The sequence below is a fragment of the Hippoglossus hippoglossus genome, chromosome 7 (assembly GCF_009819705.1).
Source record: "Hippoglossus hippoglossus isolate fHipHip1 chromosome 7, fHipHip1.pri, whole genome shotgun sequence".
In the NCBI taxonomy this organism is placed as follows: domain Eukaryota; kingdom Metazoa; phylum Chordata; class Actinopteri; order Pleuronectiformes; family Pleuronectidae; genus Hippoglossus; species Hippoglossus hippoglossus.
In genome coordinates this window covers 8412607-8439388 of record NC_047157.1, presented here as the reverse complement: position 1 = coordinate 8439388, position 26782 = coordinate 8412607, and the positions used below count along the sequence as shown (strand labels likewise).

The window sequence follows — 26782 nt, the reverse complement described above, 5'->3', positions numbered from 1 at the left end:
AAGAAAAGAAACATATAGATGATAAGAAAGTAGAAAGAACCCTGCTCTTCCAGCAAGATGAATCATTTTAGTATGAAGCTGACAATGCTGCATTGTCGGGGCGGCTGCCTAGAACCCTTGCTGCGAAGACTTGGTATCCCATGAGGCTTTGGAGTATACATGCAGAGTAAGCAAGCGCAGCCACCTGGCCCTTTCAAAAGAGGGCAGAGGCTCTGCTGTAGCTGTGGGCAAACACAGGCCAGGCACTCACTTACTCAGCTCCGCATGCAGACTCAACATGAGTGTCATCAGTGTTGCTTTGACACGTGTCGGCTGTTCAGGACTGTTACACAAACAGTAAAAGATGATGTTCATGCTAATTCTCCTTGTTACTCGCATGATTCTTAATATAGTCTCTACACAGTGACTTTGTCAAATTATTAGTCTCACTTGAGAACAAGCTGTTTTGTGCATTTCTTCTTCTATAGTTTGAAAAATAGAACCCTTGAACTTTTGTATCTCTTTTTTTTTTTTTACAAGATTATCTGTAGGCGTTTTGCCTTTAGCAGTCAACAGAGGTACAAGACAGGAAACACGAGGAGAAGAAGGGCTTTGACATGCAGCAGTGGCTCCCAGTCAGATAAATGTCTGTTACACTAAAGTGCCTCAAACTAGCCCGGGAACCACGTCATGCTCAAGTTCCAGAGAGTTATTTAATTGAAAATAAATGACTAAAATATATTTAGGGTGTGCATTCACTGTGAGGAAGTTAGTTTTACAAGCAGCACATGGAAGAGTGAGAGATGTGGCTGTGAGGGATGTAAGCTGCAGAAATGGCAAATTAAATCAAACCCAGAGAAACATTTGTACCCGCTGTAGCTGGATAGCCAGAACACAATGTACTGCACAGATTGCACTCACAAGCATTTATCTGCCGCTGCAATAGTCTCCACCCCTTAAGGAGCTTGTTTCCACAAGATTTTCAACCCTGACTGTTGTTATTTCTTCCCATTTAGCAACAAGGGTATCACAAAGGTCAGCCACTAATATTAGACAATAGGACCTGGCTCTCAGTCAGTGTTCCAATGCATCTTAAAGGTGTCAAGTTCTTCCTCATCCAACAAGTCCTTTAAATTTAACAACAAAATATAAAATTTGCTCAGGCCTCCTAGAATGACAGTGTTTTCTGATATGACCTGGTTAGGTGTGGGCACAAAGACGTTATAGCAATTTGATTAGGTTAGAGAACGACCATGATTTAGATTAAAATTACAACTTTCTTAAAGTTAGGGGACCTTGATCGTCATGGTTACATAGTTAGGCTTATGTAACAATCGTGGAAATGGTTAAAAATGACTTTTAGATGAGTTGTCCTGACCTTACTTTTCTTTGACCCATGCATCCACCTCGTCCCCTCCATACGCAGACTTATGTCTTATGGGTTGTAATCACATTGTTTTTCATTGTCACTTGAACATAGACATGTGCCAATATTTTCCTATAGTTGAATTAAATAATAAACTCTTCTTTCAGGATACATTTTAGAAGCATATCTACCACATTGCTTCCCTGAATTTGTTTTATCATGTAAATTTATGCACAAAGGAAAGACAACTTTAACTGTAAAGGTAAACTCACCAGTGTCACAGTGTGAGCTGCCATGAACTTATCTGTAAATAACAAAATATTCCTTCAGAAACAAACTGGTCACGCAGGCAGCCAATAAAAAAGACAGGATCAGCTAAATACCCCTGTTAATTAAAAATCCTAATTACCCTAAATGATTATGTATTCATGAATATTCCCCCCCAAGAGTGATTTGAAGGTTATAATTTGGCTGGAATAAAGAAAGCTTTTAATATCCCCCGAGTGTCCCTGAGAGTCCTCGCCTCAGGGAAACAACCATCTGTTTAACCCCCATCAGAGTGGGTCATTTAAGTTTAGAGGGGAATTGAAAAAATGAAGGGTTCCTCATTCTGTGTGGCCTCAGTTTGCTCGTTTCTTACCTTTGCGTTCTCGAAGACATGAGCAGGCACAACAAAAGGTTATTGCTGTACATGCACATCACCTGCAGCCAACAGAGAGTTTTTTTCCTCAGTGTGTTTGTGCCGTCATTGTTTTAGGAAGGTGTGTAAGTGTGGGCTGTGGAATTCCCAAGGTGAGGAGCCATTTATATCACAAACCTCAGCTATTACTGAGGCTTGTAGCCACAGGCGCAACCATCTGTTGGAGCTCCTGGAAAATGGGTCAGCTGAGTGATACGGACGTGGTGTTCTGTACATCACTCAATACAAGGCCATTTCTGTAGGTGTCACTCAAACAAAAGTATTTTGTTTGTCCTCGCCGAGTCCTCGAGGGATTAGAGGTTAGATTAGAGGATGTGTATTGGGCAAAGCACCTAAAATATCTATTTATTGTTGTTTCTCTTGTTTATATCACCTGAAAAGAAAAACCTGCAGCTCCAATTGTCAATGGGAACAGGCATACCAATGATACTTTTGAGTTATTCTCTTGTATCAAAGAGCCAGGGGAGAGGATTTTGCCTGAGGACCTAAAAAACTGTAGGTCATCAAATTACCCTTCCAGGGAACTCATTATACAGTCTGCTCTCTGTGAAGAATCAATCTGATTGGTCCAGCTCAGTCTCCAACAATACTGCAGGATACAGGATGTCAGTGCAAGGCAGGGAAGAAGGTCATCCTTAAAGGGAAAAAGTTAGTGTGTAGAGGTCATTTTAGTGGATGGGCATGTAGTACCCGGATGGACAGAGTGGGTTTGTCCCTATTATTGACTGTATATAAAAATGGACAACATGGCAGCGGTGTCAAAGGTGAAGCCAAAGCGTCTTGATCACCCTGTGGTGGCTGGCTGCAGTATCAGTCCTGAACCTCAGTGGGAGCTGTAGATAATTCTAATCATACCTCATCATAACACCTTTAAACAAATGAAATGCAATTCAAAGTGCTTTACTGCTGATTAGCAAAACAAAGGAGGTTGAAAAGGAATTCAAATGAGTTAAACATTTGGAATTTAACTATCTTTCTATAAACTTAAACATGTTGTATTTTACATTTTGGAGACACTGTATGAATAAATCATTTATTATTATTACATTTTCAAATATGTTTTAAATGTTTGAATGTTTTGCAGAATTGTCCACTATGAATAGCTAAATTTACCATTTTTGGATTGGAAATTGAGGGTGTGTTTTAACAATCATTTAACCAATCACTGTTACGTGGCAATGGCTTTTTCCACTTGTCTAAAAAGGTTTAAGGCAAAAACAAGAGTAAAGATATTTCAGTTAACATAAAATGTATAATATTTGAATTATATTAATAAATTATGTTGATAATTAATTAATTGTTTATGTTACTGTTCAAGAAAAAATGGCAAAATGACTCTGATCTCTTCTCATATGATAAAATATGTTGCTTTTGTGTGTGGACATTATATTTGAGTGTGGACTTAAGGGTATTGATTCTTTGGAAAATGTATCAGCAAATTACTTCCTATAAAAATAATAATTAGTTGCAGCTCTAATAAAGAGACCATCTTGGTGTAGTATTGTCATCTCAAGCAAGGAGCTGTGGCATATCTCCTACAGACTAGGTGGAAGTGATGTCTGCCCCTTTATATTTTACAATGTCCCTGTATATAAATCCCTGTGTGCTACCACCTGTGCATAATCCTATCTCTATACATCACCTTTGTCTTTAGATTCATGCACCTGATGTGTTCGCTTAATGCCAATGAAACCTTGTCCTTTCAGAGCCAGCACTGCGTTGAAGGTGACTTTTGACGTGTGCCCGGAAATGAGGAAACACATGAAGCTCTTACCAAAGACCGGCTTCATCCAGGCTCAATCAAGTTTTAATGCCCAGCTGAAGTTCCTGCCGAGGTGAGGAAGGACACACAGAGGATTCAATGATAATGGAATCACTGGAGCATTGATAATCTTGTTTTGGACTGTCAGCGTGTTAAGATTCTATCCACCTTCCCTCAAAGTGAAAACTGTGTCTATCCTAAGGAGAATCCTATGTATTGAGTCAGGAGGTTGTGGCGTTCTATCCTCTGCATTTTCAGGCATCTGTGGACCTGGTTCTTTAGTTTCTTTAGAGGTGTCCGCAGCACACAATTAACAATACACGATTACAGTACAGACAATTCTGTTTGCTTTGCATGTGTTGTGCTGGTTGCAGCTTTCTTTCTGAAACTGTAAAAGTGACCTGCAGTAAGTTAAACCCTGAAGCTGCAGCACCACTGCGGCACAAAGAGCTGCTCACCTGTTTCAAAGTTCAGTGAAGCTCAACTCATTACACAGAACCCCAGAGAATCAGTTATCTTTGCCGTGTTCATGAACGCACTGTTGTCAGGATCGACAACATCACTTACGTCGAGTCCCGGCTGCCGCTACAACACAGCGCTAGTCAACGTTTATTTAAAGTTGATCAATATAGAACATTGCATGTCCAAATAGCACCCCTGCACTTCCTAGGGCCTTTAATAATACATATGCCAAGTGTGAAGGCGATGAGATAAGGGTTGTCTGAGATATGTGTTCCACATACAGACAGCCAGACAGAGATTTCTGGAATTATTAGATATAGAAAACCTTATAATAATTTACTACATTTGATGAGATCTGTATGCACCAGCATAAGGCTGGTTGATATGCCCCAAAATTGCTATTGATGAAAATTATATATTATAATTATTGATATTGTTTTAACGACAAGCACTATAGTAGCATAATTTTTTTTTTTAATTCAGTCGTACCACAGAATTGTATTTTTAAGGAGGCCCCTGCATTCATATCATCTAAAGGTTAACCCATAGCTTGCCATAAATTGCATGAAAGTGCAAAATATCTCAAGAGCGATGAGCAAGTAGCTATCCAAATGGTATTAAAATAGAATATCAGCTGACTAAATCTGTTCAGAAATCATTGACTAGGATACTGCGCTGTTTATATGATAGCTTCTCTTTTTGACAAAAGAAAGCTGTGGAGTCTCACAGAGTCACAAATGACCACAATCAGCCAGCCGGTAGAAAAAGAGTTGCTCCACAATGCCTGTTCTCTGAGTGCAGCGGCACAAAGGCTTCTGATAATGGTTCAGAATGACTTTGAAGGACATGGTAATTCTTTCTACAATAATATCAGCTCTATATTTAGACAGCAGGAGAGGCAGGAGTTGAACTGCCAGGAGAGCCGACCGGGGACCCCCAGGGCAGATGTGAGAGGCGTGCAGTATGCAAAAACTCAGCGTGGGCGCTAGTATTCCTCTGCCCACCCTCCAGTTTTTTTCCCTCCACAGTTCAGCAACTTTGTGTATTGATAGCTGATGAGGAAAAAAAAAATACAAACAGAAGGATGGTTTTTTTTTTCGTACTTGACAAAAGTTCGGAGGAATGCAGGGGTCATCGTTCAGTCATGGGGGCAGGAGGAGATGGTGGGGAAATGCCAGTAATCTGCCTTAGTGAATCGGCAGAGGTTTTAATGCAAGGATTAGAGGACAGCATTACTCGTGCTGCTGCTAAGATGGTGCCACGCTCACGAGCACTAACACAGCTACCACCCCCTCCCTACTCCCTCCGTATCACACTCTTCACACTTTATCACACTCTCCGTCCCTCTCTCTTTCACTTCTCTCCCTCTCTCTCTCTCACGTACTTCTTTTTTTTTTCTTGGCCCCTCACCTCTTTGATTAATTATACCCTTTTGGTTTTCTCAATCTCCACTGTTCTCTGTCTCTGTGCTTTTCCACCGTGCCTCTGACTAAATCTATTCTGCCTCTCTCTGTTATTCTCAAACTGCTCTCATCCCTCCATGCATCCACCATCCAACCGCTGCTTATATGGCTGGCCCTGATTCTGCTTACATAACCTCAGACACCAGACCCAGTTCCCTGTGCTCTCATTTACAACAGTGTTCTTCTCAAAGGATGGCTCCAGTTTGTTATTCTTTACTTTTGTAGTTTGAGCCACCGGGTTTGTCTGTGATTATATTAACATCATCAGCACACAGAGTTAATGACTGAGATACTGAAACAGAGTGAAAACTCGATGATCAAAACCAAAACTCTCCTTAATCAGGAGCCAAAGTCCAGGGAATGAGTTCATAGTCATGAAACATCTCCTCTATTCTTGTCTTTACTTTTATTTCTTTAGCCATTTTTCACTTTTGGAAATATGCATATATGATTTCAAATAAAGATAGGGGGAAAAAACACAACTTGGGAAATGAACAAAGAGATTTGTATTGTGCAGAGGTTGGAATCTTTCTTTTACAGATCAGATGACTCTTTGATGATTCTGGAAATAGCAGATATATTTAACATAGATAGCTCAAAACAGTGATCAGTTTTGTTGGATTACTTTCTAAAGATTTACAGGGATTTATCTCGCCCAAAGCCTCCAAAGATTTGTCTCACCCACAGCAGGAGATCCATACAAATCATGCACAAACCATACATGTCAGGAAGATGTGTCGCCCTCTGTGTCATCTCTGTCACGGTTGGAATTCGCCTTCCAATCTGTTGAATTTTGGAAGGTTTGCTATTTTTTAATGCAGCAGCAGCAGCAGCAGCAGCAGCAGTGTGTCATTTAAAATGGCACGGCCAAGTCTCCCTAGTCAGAGCCTGGGATTGAATGTCCAAAATCCTCATTAGCAGCCCTGCTTTCCCTCTCACTGGGTGTCATCCACAGACACACTCACACGTTAAATCTCTGTTCTGAAATGACTCACAGCTTTCAGTCTTCACACAGGTGTTTGCCTCTTGCCTTCCCTCCTCTGGCTCCTCAGCAGAGGGTGGGCACATTCTTGCTTCCTACTGTGGAGGATTGCGCTCAGCCTGCCCACAACCTCCTGTCTTTCCTTCGCTTCATCCGTCTCTGCCTTCTGTCTTCCTCCACTTTTATTTGTCACCATACGGCCCACATGTTTCCCTCACATATCCACAGCTATTGTTCCATTCTCTACATAATCCCCTCCATAGTATCGAGGCCAGTGGTTCACACAGGTTTGTGATCTTGTGCAGCAAAGAGGGATGTTGCTTAGTTACACTCAGAGGAAGACCTGACATTGGACTCATGTTCATTGTGTTTAATTGTGTTTCTATTTACAACATGATATTGTTTATTTTTTTCATTTTCAGTTTAAGTGTAGGAAACATTGGTGGACACATAAGCTATATCCTGGAGTGGTTAATGTTTTTAATGATAAGTGACTAAATCTGACAGGTTAGGAAATCTGTATTTCTCTGTTATTGCCGTAAATCACACCAGACCTATTTAAATTATTGCACTGCACTGAAAAACAAGGTGATAGAATTAGCATCATGGCTCATTAGCATTAGTATGAGCTATGTTACCTATGTGACCAGGCTAACTTGGCTTTTGAACATTTTCCTAGTTTAGTAGTTTATACAACCATAAACCGGCCTTCCAGCGTTAAGAAATACGTCCTGCATGTGGAGAATTTCAGTTTAACAGATTTGAAAACGACAAGAGGACAATTTGTGTCTTATTTTGCTGTGTAAACCTGATGACTAGATCATTAGAATAGGATGGCTTGAATGAACAGTTTAGGTGTAATCTCTGGAGAGCGAGCTGTGTTTCCCGGCCCAGCGGTTCCAGCTGATAAGAGGGAGATTACAGGGATGATTTACCACAGATTAAACCGGCGGCTCTTCCGGTGCTGTCACTTCTAGATCACCACTCACGCCAGCGCCTGAAACTTTAATGATTGATGATTTATTGGTGAGGTGAAATTCAAGCTGGAGCCCATATTGGAAAGGATTTTGATATATATGTAAATATGTATATGTTATTTTTTGTACCTTTTTGGCTCGCATCTACCTGAAGTACTAAACCTGCTACTTTACCCACATCAAACGCTTCCTAATCTGATAAAAAAATGTCCTTTGGGTGCTCTCATGGATTATATGTGCTCATCGTGATTATCACTTCTCTTTTTTAACAGATGGAAGTGTAGATAAGGTTGATCTGCCCAAATATTTCAATAGTTCTTGGTCAAATCCTTTACACGTCACAGCTCTCTGACTAGAACAACTATTTCCATTTTACTATGTCCTCCACTGATGTCAGAAGTATCATTAAAGAGCACGGAGGAGAATTACTTTTGGATGAGGCTGTGGGTAATCTGGCAACGGAGAGGACGAGCACACAAGTAAATCTGTGCAGGACTCCGACAAATCTGAAACCCCATCCATCCGCAAAATTCTCCCGAGCATATGGCCCGTCGACGTCCCACCAGGCTTTTCCACTCTGCCCTGCCAAGCTAATTCAAGAGTGACTCTCCAGCAGCGATTCTATTAGCAGGCAGAACAAGAGTGGGTCCTTAAATACACCCTCTGTGCTCATTGGTCAAGCTGCAGAGGGAAACAAACACTTTTTTTCCATTACTCGTCTTCTTAAAAGCAGAGATTTAATTTGTGAGGAAGTGGCCAATCAAGCTTTGAGTCTTTGAGGGTGTCGGAGCAGGGCGGCGTGTTTACAGTCGTCTGCAGAAACGAGGCCTGGGAAACGCGGAGGCAAACCTGTCCTTGAACCTGAAGCTGACAGATCTGTTGAAGGCGAGGCTCGGTTGTTGCGCTTTGAAAAAAAGAAAACACGTTGACAACTGGAGAGCTTTAAAACCACTGACATTTACGGTATTAGCTCTCAAACCTTCAGCCAGCATTAAGAGCGTGAAGAGAGAAAGACAGAGAAGACAGCTGATAAGAGAGAAACAGAGGAGGGAGTAGCAGGGAGAAAAAAACGAGAAGGATGGAGGGAAAGTGGGAGCGCGAGAGGAGGGGGTGGATTTCTACCACAAACTGCATTTGACCAGTTTGACCAATGTTTACATGATAATAGGCTACACATACATACAGACCATGTATACTGGTTATATTATCACGTAAGCAGCTCTGAACACTGGACGATACTGAGAAACTGGAGTTTTTACATAAGCCTGTGCATGACTACCGGGCCTCTTTGAATCATACTTACGTCTCTGCCATCACCATGGCTACAACCTACACTAGTGTGGAGGCGCACTCCACATCTCTCTCCTGCTTTCCCTGGCAAGCCGATCCTACAGTCGTGGGTTAAAGTAAAGTAATGGGTGTTCAGGGTCTGCGTCTTTATCTTTCTTTGAAAAGCTTGACAGTGGCTCCTAGCTTTTGACTGCCTGTATCTGACTTATTGAAAAAGAATATTAGAAACCTTTGAAATGACTTGTTTACACCAAGGCAATTTCCTGTATATGTAAATATACTTGGCAATAAAAATAATTCTGATCTGATTCTGATTTGTTTTCAACCTCTAATTGGTCGTCTTTGCTCTCCTCTGTACATGATGTTAAGATGAAGCAGTGTTCTTGAGAAAGTGCCACTTTGCATAATGGTGCATGCTCTTACATTATCTGTTTTTTTTTCCTCTCTCACAGACTTTCCTTGTCCAAAGATGCCACGAAGTACTTTGACAGTGATACAGGAGTCCTGGAGGTTCCAATGACAGTGCAAGTAGCAGGCCAGGTATGTATCGTACTCTACACTGTGTACAGTCAGTGTATTTTACAGTACAGCTCTCTGTGATCCTGTAAACAGTGTACCTATCCTGCCGTACAGGGCTTGTGTCCTACTTTGTCCCTCACAGAAACAAACCCACTGAAGGTTGCAACATATTTAGCTGGTAACAAGCTAAAATTATCTCCCACCTCCGAGGCCCAGTTAGTCCATGGGCGTCAATAAGCAGAGCGTAAGGGTCATTTCACATTGTTTTACTGAAAATGTCTCCAGAAGCTCAAAAGATGGGAGGGAACTGTGAAGGAATGTACAGTGTGTGTTATTCTCTTATTCCATCGCAGACATGTTACATGTTAAAATGCATTCCTATTGTTCTGTTGTTTTTACTAAATGTCATGCCTTTCATGCTAAGCTCTTACGGAATGAGGGATACGATTTCATAATGCCTTCACATATTGCCTGTATCATTATTGGTCAATGCCAGGCAATGGAGTCCCCTCAGATAAAGAAGACATGATACTCAATAGTCCGGATTAGAAATAATTTGTATTTCCCAGACAGGTGGTTCCTGGAAGATAAAGTCTTACATAACTAATACTTAGTTATTTTTTATGGGCATCAAAGTTTCCTGCTGAAAGAAGTTGTACAAAAAATGGTTTGTGCTTCAGAAATTCTCTAACTCTATAGTAAAAAATCATTTATCACATGCAAATGTTTGTAGAGAAGTTAATTCACAGCTCCCGAGGTTCATTTTCGTATGAAACAGTCGACCAATGACCTGTTACCGTGGTAACGATCATGCTTTCTAGAAAACTGGTAACCCTAACTGCAGTCTAAATTAATTCACTTTGAGATTTTGGGTTAATCTTGGATGAATTTGAGAGCTTCGGCTTCAGTCTTTTTCTGTCTTTTGTTTCCAACTGCGACAAGAAGTCACCTCTTTACACCAGTTGCTGTATACTGCCATCATCGTTGTTCCTCTCAACAGCTACAAATCAAAATATCTTCTTCAGGGTGCAGCTTGTATTTTGAAATATGAAAACAATCAATTCAGAAATCCTTGAAGTGGAAAATCAAATCCTGACAGCAGCCGAATTCCTTTAACTTGTCAGCTGCAGCTTTTATTAAAAAACACACACAGCAGCTGCTTAAACATTTGTGTTGCATCAATGCCAGTACTCTTTCTCAGTAAATTTAAATCTGGTGCATCTTCGTGCCATATTGTCACCGACTCGCCCCCTGTCCACCCCCTTTTCCCTTTCCCTACGAGGATGAGGAGAGGGAGGGGAGGGGAGTGTGGGGCTGGGTGGGGGAGCCAAAAGAATGGGCCAGGATGCTCCTGTGGAGCACTAAAGCTGTCACCCCTACCCCAGGCCCTGAGCTCCTGGCATTTAACCAAGTGCAAACATACACACACACACCCACTGTTGTATGGTCACCAGACAACACAGCAGCAATGGTGCAGACACCAGTAAACAAGGTCATCTGCTGAGCACTGACATGACTCTAGAAGACGTCATCTTGACTAAATGAGGCACTGCTCACAAAATCATAAGATTATTTAGTTTTCTATCAATATATGATTTACCCAAAGGAGTAAATTAACCTGGTGATCCTGAACAAATCTTCCAGGGACCAAACCTAACACACACACACACACACACACACACACACACACACACACACACACACACACACACACACACACACACACACACACACACACACACTCTTGCGTACCAACCACTCAATGATGGAGGATGACTAAACTGGCCTTGTCTTAAACATTGATATTGCTTTTTAAATACATTTAAAGTGCATATATTTGTGAAATCACGGACGTAAAAAGTCTTAATTTTTGACAAAAGGAGCATCAGCTCATCCTCGTGCCATGTTCTTTGTTCTCCTTTCAGTTTTTTTCCTTCAGTCTGAATGATGTGAAAATGTATAATTAAGATTTTAAATATGATACCAGTGCACAGCAGATTTCAGAACAGACACCGGAACCATGTTATGCAGCGTAATTCAAAACATCCTGATTTACACAAGTTCTCATGTTGGTTGGACGAAATAAAGAGAATCCACATTAAATGCAGGTCTGTAAAGATGCTCCATGTTTGTGTGTTCAGGTGCAGCCTGTCCATTTCACGGTGCAGGCAGTGGTGACTTGCACAGACCTGCAGTTCGAGCCCACTGAGGTGGACTTTGGCTACTGTTCCGTTTTCCATTCGGTCAGGAGCCGCGTCCGCCTCTCCAACCTGTCCCTGCTGCCACAGGAGTTTGGCTTCCTGGGAGTTCCAGAGGTACTGCGTGAATAACATGAGCTTCTATGATTTCAGTTTGCAGTTGTATGAATTTCTCTTCCTGGGTTAAATGTTAATGTATTTATGCAGTTCAGCAACCTGAATCCAGACACTATTCACTGAAAACAGCAAAGTGGAGACGAGTCAAGAGTATGTTCAGTGCTAGCTTCACCCATCCTGTCACTAGTTTTGTCTCATTTGCAGCTGTGATGCTATATGCTAACAGTGATCAATTAACAGTAAGGTTGTTGACAATGAGGTAAAATCCCCGACAACAACATTGTCGTCTGATTTCATAAAAAGTCTTAAGCATTACCCTTTGAATTTGAGCTGTTTGTTTGTGTTTTCCCACATTACAGTTTATTGAGGTCCAGCCCAATGATGGCTTTGGTACTCTGCTCCCACAAGAAACCCTGGACATTGATCTGATTTTCAGTGCCAACGAAGCCAGAGAGTACAACTTCCAGCTCACCTGCAAGACTGAAATAAACAGGTTCACTTGTAATCCTAAATAAAAAAAATTTAATGATATATATGGATATCTTTTATGGCACATTGATTTATGGAATGAGGAAATCTGGTTTGATTGCTGTCTGATTTATTAATTGATTAAATGATATGTTTGTAAATTAATTACTAAACATTTTCTTTTCCTTTTGCATCAGAGATTTCCTGCTGTCTTGCCGAGCAGTGGGTGTCCGCCCTCCCCTTGAGCTCTCCCATTCTCTGATCCAGTTTAGAGCCACGGCGTTATGTGGCAACTCCCAAGCCATAATTTACCTCACAAACCCTCACGCCAACCGTAACCAGTCCAAACAACCAGTAACGCCAGTGGTCAAGGACGTCACGACTCCTGAAGGACCCAGGCTGTTCTCCTTCACCCTACCCAAGGACTCGGACATCAGCATCACACCTTCAGTAGGACGCCTGCTCCCCGGACAGGTGGAGTAAAACCCATCTTGTGTTTACCTCGATGTTAAAGGGGCACTCCACAGATTTTACAACTAAATAGCAGATTGCTCGTCCTGAGGAAGGAAAAAACAACTCTGAATTCCCCTTTGTGGCTCTTGAGAAGCTTCAACAGGTCTAAGGACACAACCCTGATGAGGAAATCTGCATTGTTTTGTAACACATCAGAAAGTGGAGGGCAGGTGGGGTTTAAAAAGATACTGTTGGCTATTTTTCAAAGAAGTCGTGATTCGAGATCCTCCGATAAGCTTATTTTGAAGTTTTTAACCCAACTCATCAGCTGATGAAGACCATGACATCAGTTAATATTTCTATTCATACTATTCACACTAGTGGTTGCATAATAGGAGATGTAGGTAGATCAAGCATCCTGATCCAGAGACCCTGAGTGAGAATCAGGACATGTTTGACCAGTCTTTGTTTAAAGTGTCCAGCTTTATGGAAGAGCAATATTAAGTTGCTGCTCTTCCCCTTTAACAAAGACTGTGTTAAGCTCTATCTCAGTAAACTGAAGATATTTTAGTCCTGATCTTAATTCAGCTCCCTCCTTATCACCTGCTGTCTGATTAATCCTGAGGAGCTTGATCTCCTGATTTGTGTTTTCTACATTGTATTTTTCACCTGGAAAAAAATCATGTCCTAACAAAAGAAACACAACCTATTATTTGACCATGTAGGCAAACTAAACCTTGGACTATGAAGTAATCTGGTAATGTCCTTTTATGACAATTTGCCACAAATATGTAACAATCACAAAACTCACAGATCTCAGAGGGAAAATGTTGCTGCTCAGTTTAACTCAATAGGGTTGTAAATCATTACAGTGAGACAAACAAGCGTCACAGCTGCGACTGACTCACAACAGAGGATTTCATAGTGTAACACCGCACTCTACTGGACGCCTGATGGAAGTGAACAAGTTCTCATTCCTTTGCATCGTCTGTGCATCAATATCAATGAGTACAGAACACAATAAGAAAAATACTGAATCAAAATGTTATATTCATCAGACATCTTTGCAGTTTACTGGCTCTGAATTGTATTTGAAGTCTCTATACCATGTTTATAGAAAAGATTTATCGATTGTATTCGTATTTCCAAACTGATAACAGAGGCCCACAGGGAGAAATCCAGTAAATACTCTGCGACTGTGTGACAGGGGGATTATAAATCTCAATCCTCTTGATGTGGTTCACGTTATATGAGAAACCCTGGAACACACACTGCCCAAAAAGTAATTTAGAATTCGAAGAATGGATCAGAGTAGAGATTAAAATCCCGAGGGTGTAAGAATACTACAATCTGAATGTCATTCTTCAGTTTCCTGAAAATGTGTACAACACAAAACAAAATACTGATCACCACGTCCTCGAAACAATTAGTGTGAGAGATTAATCACATCAGTGGGAGCCAACACGATGCCCGCAAGCACCTGGTCGCTAAAAGGCAGCCAATGAGTTCCCTTAAGGCAGTTCTAAAATTAGCATCATAGTCACCAGAAGAGCTCAGTAAAAAATAGCATACATTTTTCTTTTTTTAGAATTCTAAAATAAGTTTAACATCAGACAGATTTTTTTTTTTAATTAAGCTTTGCTGTATGGTGTTGCGTGGTTAGTACCGTCAAGCTTAATGTTAAGATTAGGTTGAGGGCTGGGTGCAAAATATGGGGGTCTCTGAACGCCTCAATAGAAAAATTCTGGGGGGGGTCTCTGGAAAAAATATTTTTGGAATTATTTGTCACGTACTATGTTCAATATAAGGTAGGCAGGGTTTCCACTACGTTTATTTTGCAGTGGCGGCCCGTTGCTGCTTCCTGATTGGGGCAGACACACATTGGTATCCTTGTACCGTGCTGTATTACCCTGCCGCAAGTCCTCCCTCTGACCTGCGCTCACTTTGCACAATAAACACCAACACTAATCCGAAGTAATTAGGACCTGAAAAGTACTGAGATTTAATTTGTGTTTGTTTTATTAGCTTGAGAATTTATGAGACGTGTATTTAAAAATTTTGTCCACACGCAGTTCACCTGCCACACACAACATGAGACTAGACGTGACACGCACATCAGGGTTAAAGTGACCGGAACGATCCGGATCGATTACTGTCTAAATACATGGGATGGTCAGTTTGTGTGAAGAGGGACAGAGACGGGCAGACACACAAACAAACTCCTGCAGACAGAACAGTTCTTCCAGCAGATAATGATGCAACACCGTTTTTTAACTTAATTGTTGCAGAAGAAGTGATGCACCGTTTATCCAGGAATATAAATATGAAGCACATTTTTTTTAAAGTGATTTTAAAAGTTGTATCATAGTCGGCAGGCAACACATTTTTACAAAACCACAGCACGCTGAGTACGTTCATATTTGATAGTCTGGGACATTATATATATTGAAAGTATCCCTCCTTACGATTCTCTACCCTTCAGGTAGCTTTCGGTCTTAAAGAGGTCAGTGATCCCTTACATGCGACCATCTCTCCCCTCACCAGAGATGCAAGGTTCAGGTGACGTTCAGACCCAGAATGTTGGAGCAAGAGATCACAGAAGAGGCGCAGCGTGTTGTCCAGCGAGCCAAGGTGCTCCGCGAGAAGGAGCTGGCGATGAAGAGACTCTCTGAACAGGAGGTAACTTCACACACACACACACACACACTCATCCACTCTACTGACCCCCTCTGCTGGTGAGAGAGTTTTAAATGTGGACACCCTTCCCCAGCTTGCAGATTTTTTCAAAATCTCTTTCATAACCACACTTGCACATGGATTTTAACCGTCGCATGAACCCATCAGTTATGTTTATGTTTGTGATGTAAGACCAAAAAGGAGATCCCAGTGGAACCCGTCAAAGGAAAAAAATCACCTGCAAGTCTAAAGCACAGCAAGATGCCAGATGAGCCAAAGAAAGACCAACAATCAGAATCACCATATCCTGTCGACATACAGCCAGGGTAGGAGTTTTCTTTTTTCTTAGTCCTCACTTTTTATCAAACTTTATTTGGAAAACATGTCTAGTTTGCTGAAGGGAAATGCCTGTGAAGTAAAAAATCATAAATAAATATTCTATTGCCAAAAATCAAAGATTAGGTCTGCATATAGAGAATAAATTATTCTTAAGGAAATATCTTTCACATGCTCCCCGAAGGCCCGTCTCTGTAAGTAGGCTATACCCAATTAATAACTTGGTTAGAAGTCTAAAATCCAACAACACTGAAATATACATTACACACAAAGCTTTTACTTGTACAGTCTCTCTTCTGCCAAAGCATAAGTGGTTTCATCAGCATGCCCTCTTCTCTTGGTTTGCACTGATCACACCATAAACACTGCAGTGTCTCAGCTGAGCTGCAAAACCTCGATGAAAAGGATTTCATTGTGCAAAATTTAAGGAGCGCTTGTTGATTTATTTAAATGTGTGGGGTCTTTTACTTCTAGGTCAGAGCAGTATGAGCAGGCCAGGGCTTCCCTGCTGGGCTCCGTAACTCAGCGCTGGAGCGACTTCATCGTTCCCTGCTTCATATCAGATGGAGACCCTCCTGACGATGACAGACAGGCCCCACCGACATGGAGGTAACACATGGAGTCCACCCCCGTACATAGGAAACATGTCAGCCCAGGGAAGTTTCAGAACTTGACCGAGAATAGTCAGGAATAGACAACATGTTGTTTTGAACACATTATTGTTCAAAATAAACAACAATAAGACAGATATACAAGATATAATAATGTGACTTGGTGAGCTTTAGTGGGAGGTGTTTTTTCATACAAGAGGAAGGAAAGTTGTTGTCAGTCTTATTGCGAAGCTGGTGGCTGTAGCTTCAAACATGCTGTACAGATATGAAACTGGTATCAATGGGCCTCATTCACCAAGAGAGAGAGACCAGGAACAGTTGTGTAACCATCACATTTGAGGTCTGTCAGACTGGTTGTTATAATGAAAATAATAATAATAATCTTCATTTGTACCCTGGGATAATCAGGTGTTTCAGCCTTTTTATCGCAATAAGGTTATAGCCGTACCTGAGGGTACGCTGAGGCTGAATGTAAATCTGACTGGCTACTGGCTGCTATGAAAGCCATGTGGCTCGCTCAGTAGATCAGACGTCATTACCTCTATGCCTTTTTAAACTAAACTAATACCTACTCTCATAGGCAGCAGAGTCAGAAGATGTCCTATTTAAGAAACTACACCAAATGTAGTTGCAATAAAAGTGAGGCAAAAGGAATAAAGAGTAAAACAACACAGTAGCACCAGAGTTACAAATATCATGTTAAAAAAGCTTTCCTATAAAAAATAAGTTGTGAGCAGTGATTTAAAGATCGGAAGTGAGTTGACAAGTCTAATCTGGTCAGGCAGGGAGTTCCAGAGCCTCAGGCCCTGACAGAGAAAGCCCCGTCACCCTGAGTAGCCAGCCTTGACCTCGGGACAGCTAACAAGGACAGGCCGGCCGATCTCAGGGTGCGACTGGGATTGTACGGAAATGAAAGTAGGAGCCAGCCCATGTTGAGCTTTGAAAGTTATTAAAGAATCTTAAAAACAAACCTGAATTTAACAGGCAACCAGTGAAGGGACGCAAGGATTGGTGTGATATGAGACCTACGGTTTGTTTTAGTTAAACTATGAGCAGCAGCATTTTGAACAAGCTGCAAACGAGTTACTAAGGTATAAAGTGCAATAGTCCAGAGGGGGAAAGACAGAGGCATGTATTAGCTTTTCTATGTCAGGGAGAGATAGAACTGATTTAATTTTGGAAATATTTCGTAGATGGAAGTAGCATCTCATTAGTGTGTGTTTTAAAATTCAGTTGGGAATCGAATGTGACACCTAGATTTTAAGCTGTTGTTTTAATATTGGTTGCCAGGGGGCATATTACACATGATAGTTTTATTCGTATGTTGTGCTGTATGAATTCATACCTGATTTTCCACTCCGAGCTCACCAAACATATGTTCCCAACAACTTCTGATTAAGTTTAATTGCAAAAACCTTTTACCCAAATCAATTATATGATTCTGTATCCATCAGCATGAAAACAAGAATTCTCCCGACTCAAACTGCTTGAGTGAAGTGTGAGCTATTATCCACCTTCCTGATTTCATAGCTTGTCATGTCCCAACATCTCCTCAGTGCCTTCAACACGCTCTACTTGAAGCTGCAGTGTCCTGCTGTCAAGCCCTCTCTATTGGTGATTTCCAGCAACGGACACTCCATCATAGACTTCCATCAGGTGGCAGTGGGTGAGTCATTCTGAATGTTTGTGTGACTCAGTGGTTGTTCACACACTATAAATGTTCACTTTCGAAAACACCTCCAACACCTTTTTGTATTTTTGTCTTCTGCTTTTAGGACAGAGGGTGTTTAAGAAGTTCACAGTTCAGAACATTTCCAATGAACCTCTGGACGTATCCTTTCTGCAGAACCAGAGCTCAAGTGCTAATAGATTTAACATCTGCTAATTCAATTTACATGTCTGCTTCATTTTAGCCTTAATCTCAGATACTGTTATTTTATATCAGACTTCTGCTCTAACATTTTATCTACTTCCCTAAAACAGGGTTGTTTCCTGATCATAATGACTTCTTGTTGTGGTCACACATTTGTCTTTCACAGTTTCACTATTTCAAAGAGGTTATGCCAAATACATGAATGACTTCAAGCAACAAGTGAAAGTTTTAAAACATCTGTCTGCAGATAGAATGTAGTGTGAGGTTTGTGGTGCGTCTTCAATATATAAGAGGATCCGTTCACTGAAAAATCAAAAAAGTTTATCAAAAGATGTTTTCTTACTTAACTGTAAGTATTCACCATCACACACAGTTTGTTACAGTATGTTCAATCCAGCTGACAAACAAACCACCTAACAAACAAGCAAACAAACGCACAGGGGCGGAAACAGAACCTCCTTGGCACAGGTCAATATTAATAAATAATAATGATGACCCTTCACAGCTCTTTTCTTTGACCATTTACAAGCTGAGGACGTCACTGCTGGACATACATGGACCGATTTCTCTCCTCAATGCTCTCAGATGCATTAGACCAGGAGGAAAACACACTCTGTTGTTTGCCTTCAGTCCAGATCAGGAGAAAACGGTGGGTTGGAATTCATTATGAAGCACTGGTTTATTGCTGGATTCTAACAAACATTACACATATATCACCAGTGTGTCACACTTCTCAACAATAATGAATGACCCAGACGTCAACAAGTTAATTATTCTAAATTAGTACTAGGTCCCATGTTAGTCCACCGATTTGTCATTGCACGTCTCAAAAGAAAGTCAGTAATACCATAGTGAATATTAAGACCCTACCCTCCCACCCTCCACTATTCTCTAGTACTGTGAGACTCTGGACATCTGTGACCATAGAATGAGCCTGGAGGTGACGCTGCGTGGGGAGGGCGTGGTCCCCGATGTCACCTCGTCCCACCCTGGAGGTCTTTTCGACTTCGGCTGTGTGTTGGAGAAGGAGAGCACCTCACAGGTCGTAAAGGTCAGTCGAGAGTAGGAGTGTGAGAACATGATTGATAACAGAACTGCGAGTGTGTTGACTGTTAATATGCATTGATTGCATGGCATCACTTTGCATCCTTGGTAACAACGTTAAGCTTGGTTTTGTCTGCAGTTGCAGAACAACTCTGCGGTGGAGGTGGGTTTCAGGGTGCTGCTTGCCAGTCTGTCTCCCCCCAGGCCTCAGAGTGCCGCTGAAATTGTCGCCGTCATGCTGGGTGACTACACAGACTCTGAGGTCCGGCCCATTGTGGGTAAGATGAAATGAAGCTGTACGCTAATATTGTAATGTAATGTACTATACCGATACAGTCAGTTTGTGTGGTACAAATAGCATTAAAATGATTAAAAAGCATTTAGCTATACTGTACTTATTGTACTGCTTATACTGTATGTTTCTATAGCATAACAAGCTGCCATTTACATGATTTACATGATTTACATGGTTAGTACAATTTTAAGTTGACCAGTCAAGCCATCCAGGCCGATATATTGGTTAGTGCCAGTTTATTGCAGATAGTATCAGTGTATATGTCAGTAGGTCAGTGAGATGATTTTCCAACTGTAAAATCTTCCACTCAGTATGTATCTTTGGTCACATTAATTAAAACTGAAAAGGTTTTTTGTGTACAAAAATACTATTCATTGTAACAGCCGTACTATTAGCTGACATAACACCAGTAGACATAGTGATGACAATGTATCTTTTGTATGTTATACAGGAACCCAGAACTACAGTGGGCGGAGTGTGTTTAGTGCAGGTCCAGTAAAGGGCAGCATTGCTCCAGGACAGAGCCAGGACATCACCGTCACCTTCCAGCCTGACCACCAGTCTGTCAAATATTCTGACGAACTCACCATACAGCTCATGAATAAGGTCGGTAATAATAACACACACACACACACACACACACACACACACACACACACACACACACACACACACACACACACACACACACACACACACACACACACACACACACACACACACACACACCGTTTAAGCCTTTATTGCATTTCTTTACACAACTTGAACTTGGCCTTCATCACTGGTTGTAAAAGTCATCACTTGGCCCAGGCTGTCTGCTCGGTACCATCTTGTACTAAGTGCACCTGTATGTTCTCTACTCTCTCTGGTCTTCATGATATCACAACCTCACCACTGTGTCATTTCTGCCTCTCAGAGTGAAGTGTGTGTGATGGATCTGACGGGGGCCGCCTCCTCCCACAACATGTATCTACACGGAGGAGATGTCCTGAACGTGCCCTTCGAACCCCTCCTCCTTCCACTGATACCCAGTCAAGCTCAGCCCACAGGTAGCAAAGCCTCCATCTCCCTAACTTCTTCCCCTCTGCTGATGTTTTACTGGAACACAGAGTCAGTTTGAACGAGCTCTGGAAATGATCTGTGAAAAATCGATTCTAGCTTCAACCTCAGCACCTCAGTTATCTCAGTCATTGACTCTTCAACAAGACGGGAAAGTCAGGCGGGGAAGTAAAGACACTGGCGCTATGAAGATGACGAATAACTCCCTGACACATTCCATGATTTATGCAAGCAAGGCCAGAACCTGAGAAGTAGTAATATATGCTAATCGTAGCATGCTGACAGCACATAGGCTCATCACCAGCAGTCAGATAATATTCCACCACAGAGGCCATGTGTGAGAATAGGCACACCTGCTTCACAAGGCTACTGTGAGTTTTGCTAAATCAGACAGATGTTGGTTGGTGCATTAAAATCACATCAATAATAATTGATATGAGACGTTAGATCTCTGCTGATTGTGTCACAGACACAAGGTTCCTGCAGGAAAGAACATGTAATGTTGAATGTTAATGACACCCAGCAAAACTAGCATCGTTGAAGTTTGCATATTTGCAGTTTTTTAAAGAAAGATGATATTTTAGGACAATGTGTTTTATTTCTCCTTCACTATACGCTTTGTATCCTTGATGTTTTTGCTGACCATTTTCCAGTTACGCAGACTGTTGCTTTCATTCATTTCCCTACAGTATAAAACCAATCAGACTCTTGAAACATGCTCATACTGAACATGAGGTGGGCATTAATCCAAGTTAATGTCACATTATAATTGTGTGATATTACAGTTGCATAACCATGTGGGCTTATATCTGCCCTCTGTCTGAAAATGTACAACATGCTTTCAAAAACAGCAAACATTTATATTTAGGTATCTATGTAATGTAAAGTTTAAAGTAAGGGATGTCATCGAACACAGTAGTGAAGCCATGTTCAAGCACAGTGGTGCTGTAAGCTAAATGCTAACACTAGCATGCCGACATGTTACTACTTAGGATGTAATGTTTAACATGGTTAGCTTAGTTTATCTTGGCTCTTGAAATATTTAAAGCAAAGTGTTTAGACAAATTATAATTTTGACCTGATGATAGCGCTGTGTAGAAAGTCTGTGTCAAAATTCAACCAATTCCCATCTAGTAGTTGATCAGTTGTGGACAAAAATATGGACTGACAGATTCACTCACAGATCACTAGAGCCGAGCCACTAGCACTGCATTCAAAGTTATAAATCAGGTCATTTGCTTTTTTTTAAATGTTTAACTGGGATTCAAATGAACTGTGCCAGAAAGCTCCATCCAAGAGAAGTTAAAGTCTGTACGACTTAAATGTGGTAAAACTGCTGACATGACCCTCTTTCTGTCTAGAAGACTCAGAGGGGAGGTCAGAACCCCGCATCACGGTGCTGGTGACCCTACGGGCACGCTGCAGCGGGGGGGCCATCACGCCTGCAGTCAGGGAGCTGCAGGTGGGCTGCATCCGCTCCAGTAAGAAGGTACTGTGACTGCATGAGGAACCACAGTGAACTGACATGTAGGAGGGTTGATAGCTTATTTCAGGCTGGAATAAACATCATACAAATTTGAAGGTTCAGTGTGTAAGATTTAGGGGAAAAGGATCTTTTGGCAGAAATTAAATATACAATAATCGTAGCGATGTTTTCACTAGTGTTTAATCAATCTAACCCTTTTGTTTGTTTTACTCTAGAATGAGCCCTTTATATTTAAATACTTTATATTTACATTTGGAGCGGGTCCTCTCTATGGAGGCCGCCATTTTATTTACAGGAGCCAAAACTGGACAAACTAAACCCCTTTTGAGTTTTTATGACAACTGAAGGCTACCACAGGTTGTCTTTCATGTTTGGAAGGGGAGGGTGAGGTGAGGGGTGTTCAGCTGCAACATGCAACTTCACTCACTACATTCTACACACTGACCCTTTAACAGAATTTACCATCACTATTATTTTATATCCTTATTATTCTGTTTGTTAATTTCTTCATTGTTCAACTGCCCCTAGGTTGTTTCATTGTATGTCTCTTAGGTCATTGTACCATTTTTTTTGCAGAGTGGTGAGTTTTACCTGGATAATGTGGCGTCCCTTCAGCAACAGGGCTTCAGTATGGAGCCCAGCAAAGGCACAGTGGAGGCAGGCCACACACGCACCATCAGGGTCACGTGGATCCCTCACAGTGGACACAAGGTGAGGAAGAGACCACTTTCCTTTCCTGCAGTATTTACTGTAAAAAGTTTAAACTGTGTCAGTTGGGATTTGATGGCAAAATGTGGACTTCATACCTGCTGCAAATGAAATGTTAAAAAGTGTGATTGTGTTTTAGTCTTGTCACATGACAAATGGATCAAGGAGCTTGATGATGAATTGAATCGATGATTAAAATAGTCAAAGCATCTTTAGGTAAAAATCAGGTCCCAAAAAAAATGATTAAAGTCTGAAAAGTCTTAGCTCAGCTTTTTCCTTCCTGACAAAGATTGTGGAAACTCCTAATTTTGCTCATTTTATAGTAAACTATAAAAGTATAAAATGTGTAAATCATCAACCTTCTAAATCCTGTGTCAAGATGTTTTACCTTTTACTTCACTATTTGTTTGTGCATACTCTCCACTCACCAATTGTTTGTGTGTGTGTGTGTGTGTGTGTGTGTGTGTGTGTGTGTGTGTGTGTGTGTGTGTGTGTGTGTGTGTGTGTGTGTGTGTGTGTGTGTGTGCGCACGTGCAACACCATTCAGCCCTATGAGGTGGTGCAGACATGTGTGCCTCTTACTGTTAAGGGGGATGAGAAGCATGTTTACAGAGTCACCTTGATGGCTTCGGTCTCCCACACTGCTGACTGACCTCTGCTGTACCTGGATGACGGCCACTGGGGAGATCTGGTCACACACACACACTGAAACTATACACAGATATGCCATATACTGTATATTCAGTGCGTGTATGAATTCCCTGTTTGACATAAATAAAAAATTAAAGGTAGTAAGAATTGTCTGAGAGTTTTATTTGAACCATTTCATTCTACCACACAGTCACAGTGTACACTAGATCCTCATTGTGTTATACTTGACAGCAACACAAAGTAGAAGATACAGTTACTAGAAATGTAGATGATTAAAATGCTGAATTACTGTAAAGCCGTGGTGATCCCGACGCTCCACTTCAGGACAAAGCTTTAGGTTTTTGACATTTTTGCAAGTTTTCTTACAGACCAGATGCTTCAGATGTTAGAGGAGCAGAGCTTTAAATTACTTTTCACCACTTCACGCACTTGACTGAATGAACCTAATTCCGCCACCAGAGGGAGCATGTGATGCCCACTAGACCCCTGGTTAAATGTGTGTCAGCAGATGTGTAAAGTGCATACTGTAACTTTGCTAGTACTGTACACATGAAGTGAAAGGAGACAGAGTTCAGACTGAGGTCAGACAAGGTGTCGTCTATGAACTAAAATGTGAATTAATGCAGATTCATTCATTCATTCATTATAAAAGCAAATGATATTGTAGCCTGTTGATCAAGCCTTCACTGACGTACTGGTCAGTTTGTATCAGCAGCAATCTGGAGCCAGTAGCTATTGTAGTAGGCAGACACTTATAATTATCGTTTACATATCAGCTATATTGTATTAATGTTTGCACTTTGATTATGCACCAAATAAGTACATGACATGTAAGTTAGCTCATCGACTTTCCAGTTTTCTCTGCATGTTCTATATAAATCACCCAAACGAAAGTATTCCACTCGTCAAATGTTTTTAAAAGGGAAAAGGCAGTGAAGGACCATCTTAGCATTATAGAAGTGTCAGCTTAAATAAAGCTTTAAACGGTTTAAAGTAGATGATCAGTTTTAAGGTTTTCAGAAACTGTTACACAGTAAATATTCTCTCACATCACACTGAAGCCTCTTCTTGTGGATTAAACCTACTGGTCAATGTCTGACTATTAGTGGAGATCAGAACAGTTTCCAACTGATTTTAGGACACTATGGAGAGAATAGAATATTATAATCCCTCACATCCAGAGGACCTGGAGAGAGCACAGAGCAGCACCAGATATATGCACTTACAGGTTCCTGCCACTGGGAGGCCCAAATACCCACCATGTCCAACAGTGGTTATGGAGTTTCTGATAAATCCTGGAATTTAAAGTGGTAAATGTCAAATAATCAAAGTTTTTTGAATAATCATCTAGGAAAGTGCATAATTATCAAAACTGTATGATTTGCAGAACTTGTTGTTTCCTCTAATGTGTTTTATCCACTCATCAGCTGACACAAAATCTTTGCAAACACTGGGTAACACTAAAAGATTAAAAATGCTCTGCTATCTTGTGTCCAATTGTTTTATTATTCTCATGGAAAAAACAATATAATATTTTTTAATGAATGAAGATATCTATTGTCTTTCAGTTTGTAACAAGTTTGTGGAAAATACTCTTTAACAAACACAATATTTCATCTTTATCCATTCATGGGTAATGAATGGATTTTAATTGCAAAATACACAATTCTATACAACCGACCGATTTATGTTTCAAACTCTTTTTTTGTCATCATGGTAAATTTGAATTTAAAAATGTAACTTTAAATATCTGAATTGAAAACAAGCCAACATAAGTTAGAGTTTAACCTCCTTAGGTCTGTTTGTCAATCACAGATGAATGGATCAATGTGACACAGAACAGTAGTTCTCCTGCACCACATGAACTCATGTACTGGTTCCCTTCATTAACTGCGTATGTCACGTTCCAAGTGGGTTCTTTTCCATTGATTTCACGGGGAGAACTTTCACTAAGTGTTTACTATTACAACACCTTTTTCCCCCACACACTTGAATTATCAGGGTTTCAGTCAGAATGAACCCATTACTTTAAGCTATTTCAACCATTTACCGAATTATTTCAACTGTTTATCTTTAACTTGAACTCACTATTTGAGCTGTTCGTGCATTGATTTTAGTTGGTTCGTTTAACTGTTTGAATTAATAGAAGTAATCACACAAGTCAAAGGATGAAAGCAATACACGGGCGGGGTGTTTACTGATTTAAAGAATGCATTTGATACGATTGACAACTGTTTGTCACTAGTAAATTACAAGATTATGAAATCTGTTTAGAGATGGTTAAGAAGTTCTTTTGAGAACAACAACATTATTTTAACATTATTATTGATGTATCCACAGTATTACACTTCCTTCTGTTTGCAGATAAATCAAATGTTTTTTGTTCAGGGTTGATTTTAGAACAGTTACAGACATTGCTGTTTGTGAAATGGTAAAATGTAAGTGTGGTTTGATGAAAGTAAATTATTTCTGAATTGGAAATTCTAAGGAAATTAAATGGAAATTAAATGTATGATTTTTGATGATCAAAATAAGGATGGTTATAGATGGAGTCCATACTGAAAGTTTTTGGGTGTTATAATGGACGACCAACTTACTCGGAAAACCACATACATTGTTTCACTTCATATTATGTATTGTTCACTTATTCTTCCATAGTTTTGCTATGGCACAGAGGTATGGGGCAACACATAGAAAACTAATATTAAACCCATGTATTATAGAAAAACAGCAATACGCCTTATAAACAAGGTCAATGTAAGAGAACATACTAACAGACTGTTCATCAAATCACGTGTTGAAACATAAAGATTCAGTTGACGTAAAAAATATTGTTGGTTATATGTTAAGCCAGAAAGGGACTGCTACGTGAACACCGACACACGCTGTTTATATTAATATTGAATGATGAGAATCATAGAAGGATGTGTAATCTCAAAAGTCCATCTGTCCACTGTGTGTATTTCTGTTTATGAAGGGAAAATGTGCAATTCTCTTGACAATGATTTAAAATGTTGCTTCAATATTATTTGATTCAAGATAGAAAATAATGACACAATATGTTTATTTATGTTATGATGATGGCTATTGATTAATGAATGATTGATTTGTTTATGTGATTTGTGAAATGGAAATAAATAAAAAGGAATGGCCATCTGTATGTGTGTTGTAATTCATATGAAAGTGGCAGGTTGACATAACATTTTACTTCTTCCTGCACCTTTTTCATTCATGGAATATGATTAAGAGTGTGAAATGGGGAAAAAAAATCTAAAATCTAACAAACCAAATATAAAACTAAATATTT

At 40.5% G+C, this 26782-nt stretch overlaps 1 protein-coding gene across 3 annotated transcripts in view; it reads left to right on the top strand.

Annotated features, from left to right (window-relative positions):
- cfap74 (cilia and flagella associated protein 74) overlaps positions 1–24895 on the top strand; it is a 51973-nt gene extending 27078 nt beyond the window's left edge. For all 3 annotated transcript variants that reach the window (XM_034591099.1, XM_034591100.1, XM_034591098.1), the window contains exons 21-38: positions 3752–3880; positions 9434–9521; positions 11642–11815; positions 12175–12308; positions 12481–12757; positions 15281–15415; positions 15605–15738; positions 16223–16357; positions 17916–18025; positions 18135–18190; positions 18762–18881; positions 19128–19283; positions 19416–19554; positions 20023–20177; positions 20488–20620; positions 21992–22119; positions 22693–22827; positions 23372–24895. In XM_034591099.1, the coding sequence (XP_034446990.1) occupies positions 3752–3880; positions 9434–9521; positions 11642–11815; positions 12175–12308; positions 12481–12757; positions 15281–15415; positions 15605–15738; positions 16223–16357; positions 17916–18025; positions 18135–18190; positions 18762–18881; positions 19128–19283; positions 19416–19554; positions 20023–20177; positions 20488–20620; positions 21992–22119; positions 22693–22827; positions 23372–23476 (2443 nt within the window). In that variant the 3' untranslated portion in view covers positions 23477–24895. The remainder of the gene's footprint in view (positions 1–3751; positions 3881–9433; positions 9522–11641; positions 11816–12174; positions 12309–12480; positions 12758–15280; positions 15416–15604; positions 15739–16222; positions 16358–17915; positions 18026–18134; positions 18191–18761; positions 18882–19127; positions 19284–19415; positions 19555–20022; positions 20178–20487; positions 20621–21991; positions 22120–22692; positions 22828–23371) is intronic.
- The last annotated feature ends 1887 nt before the right edge of the window (positions 24896–26782 follow it).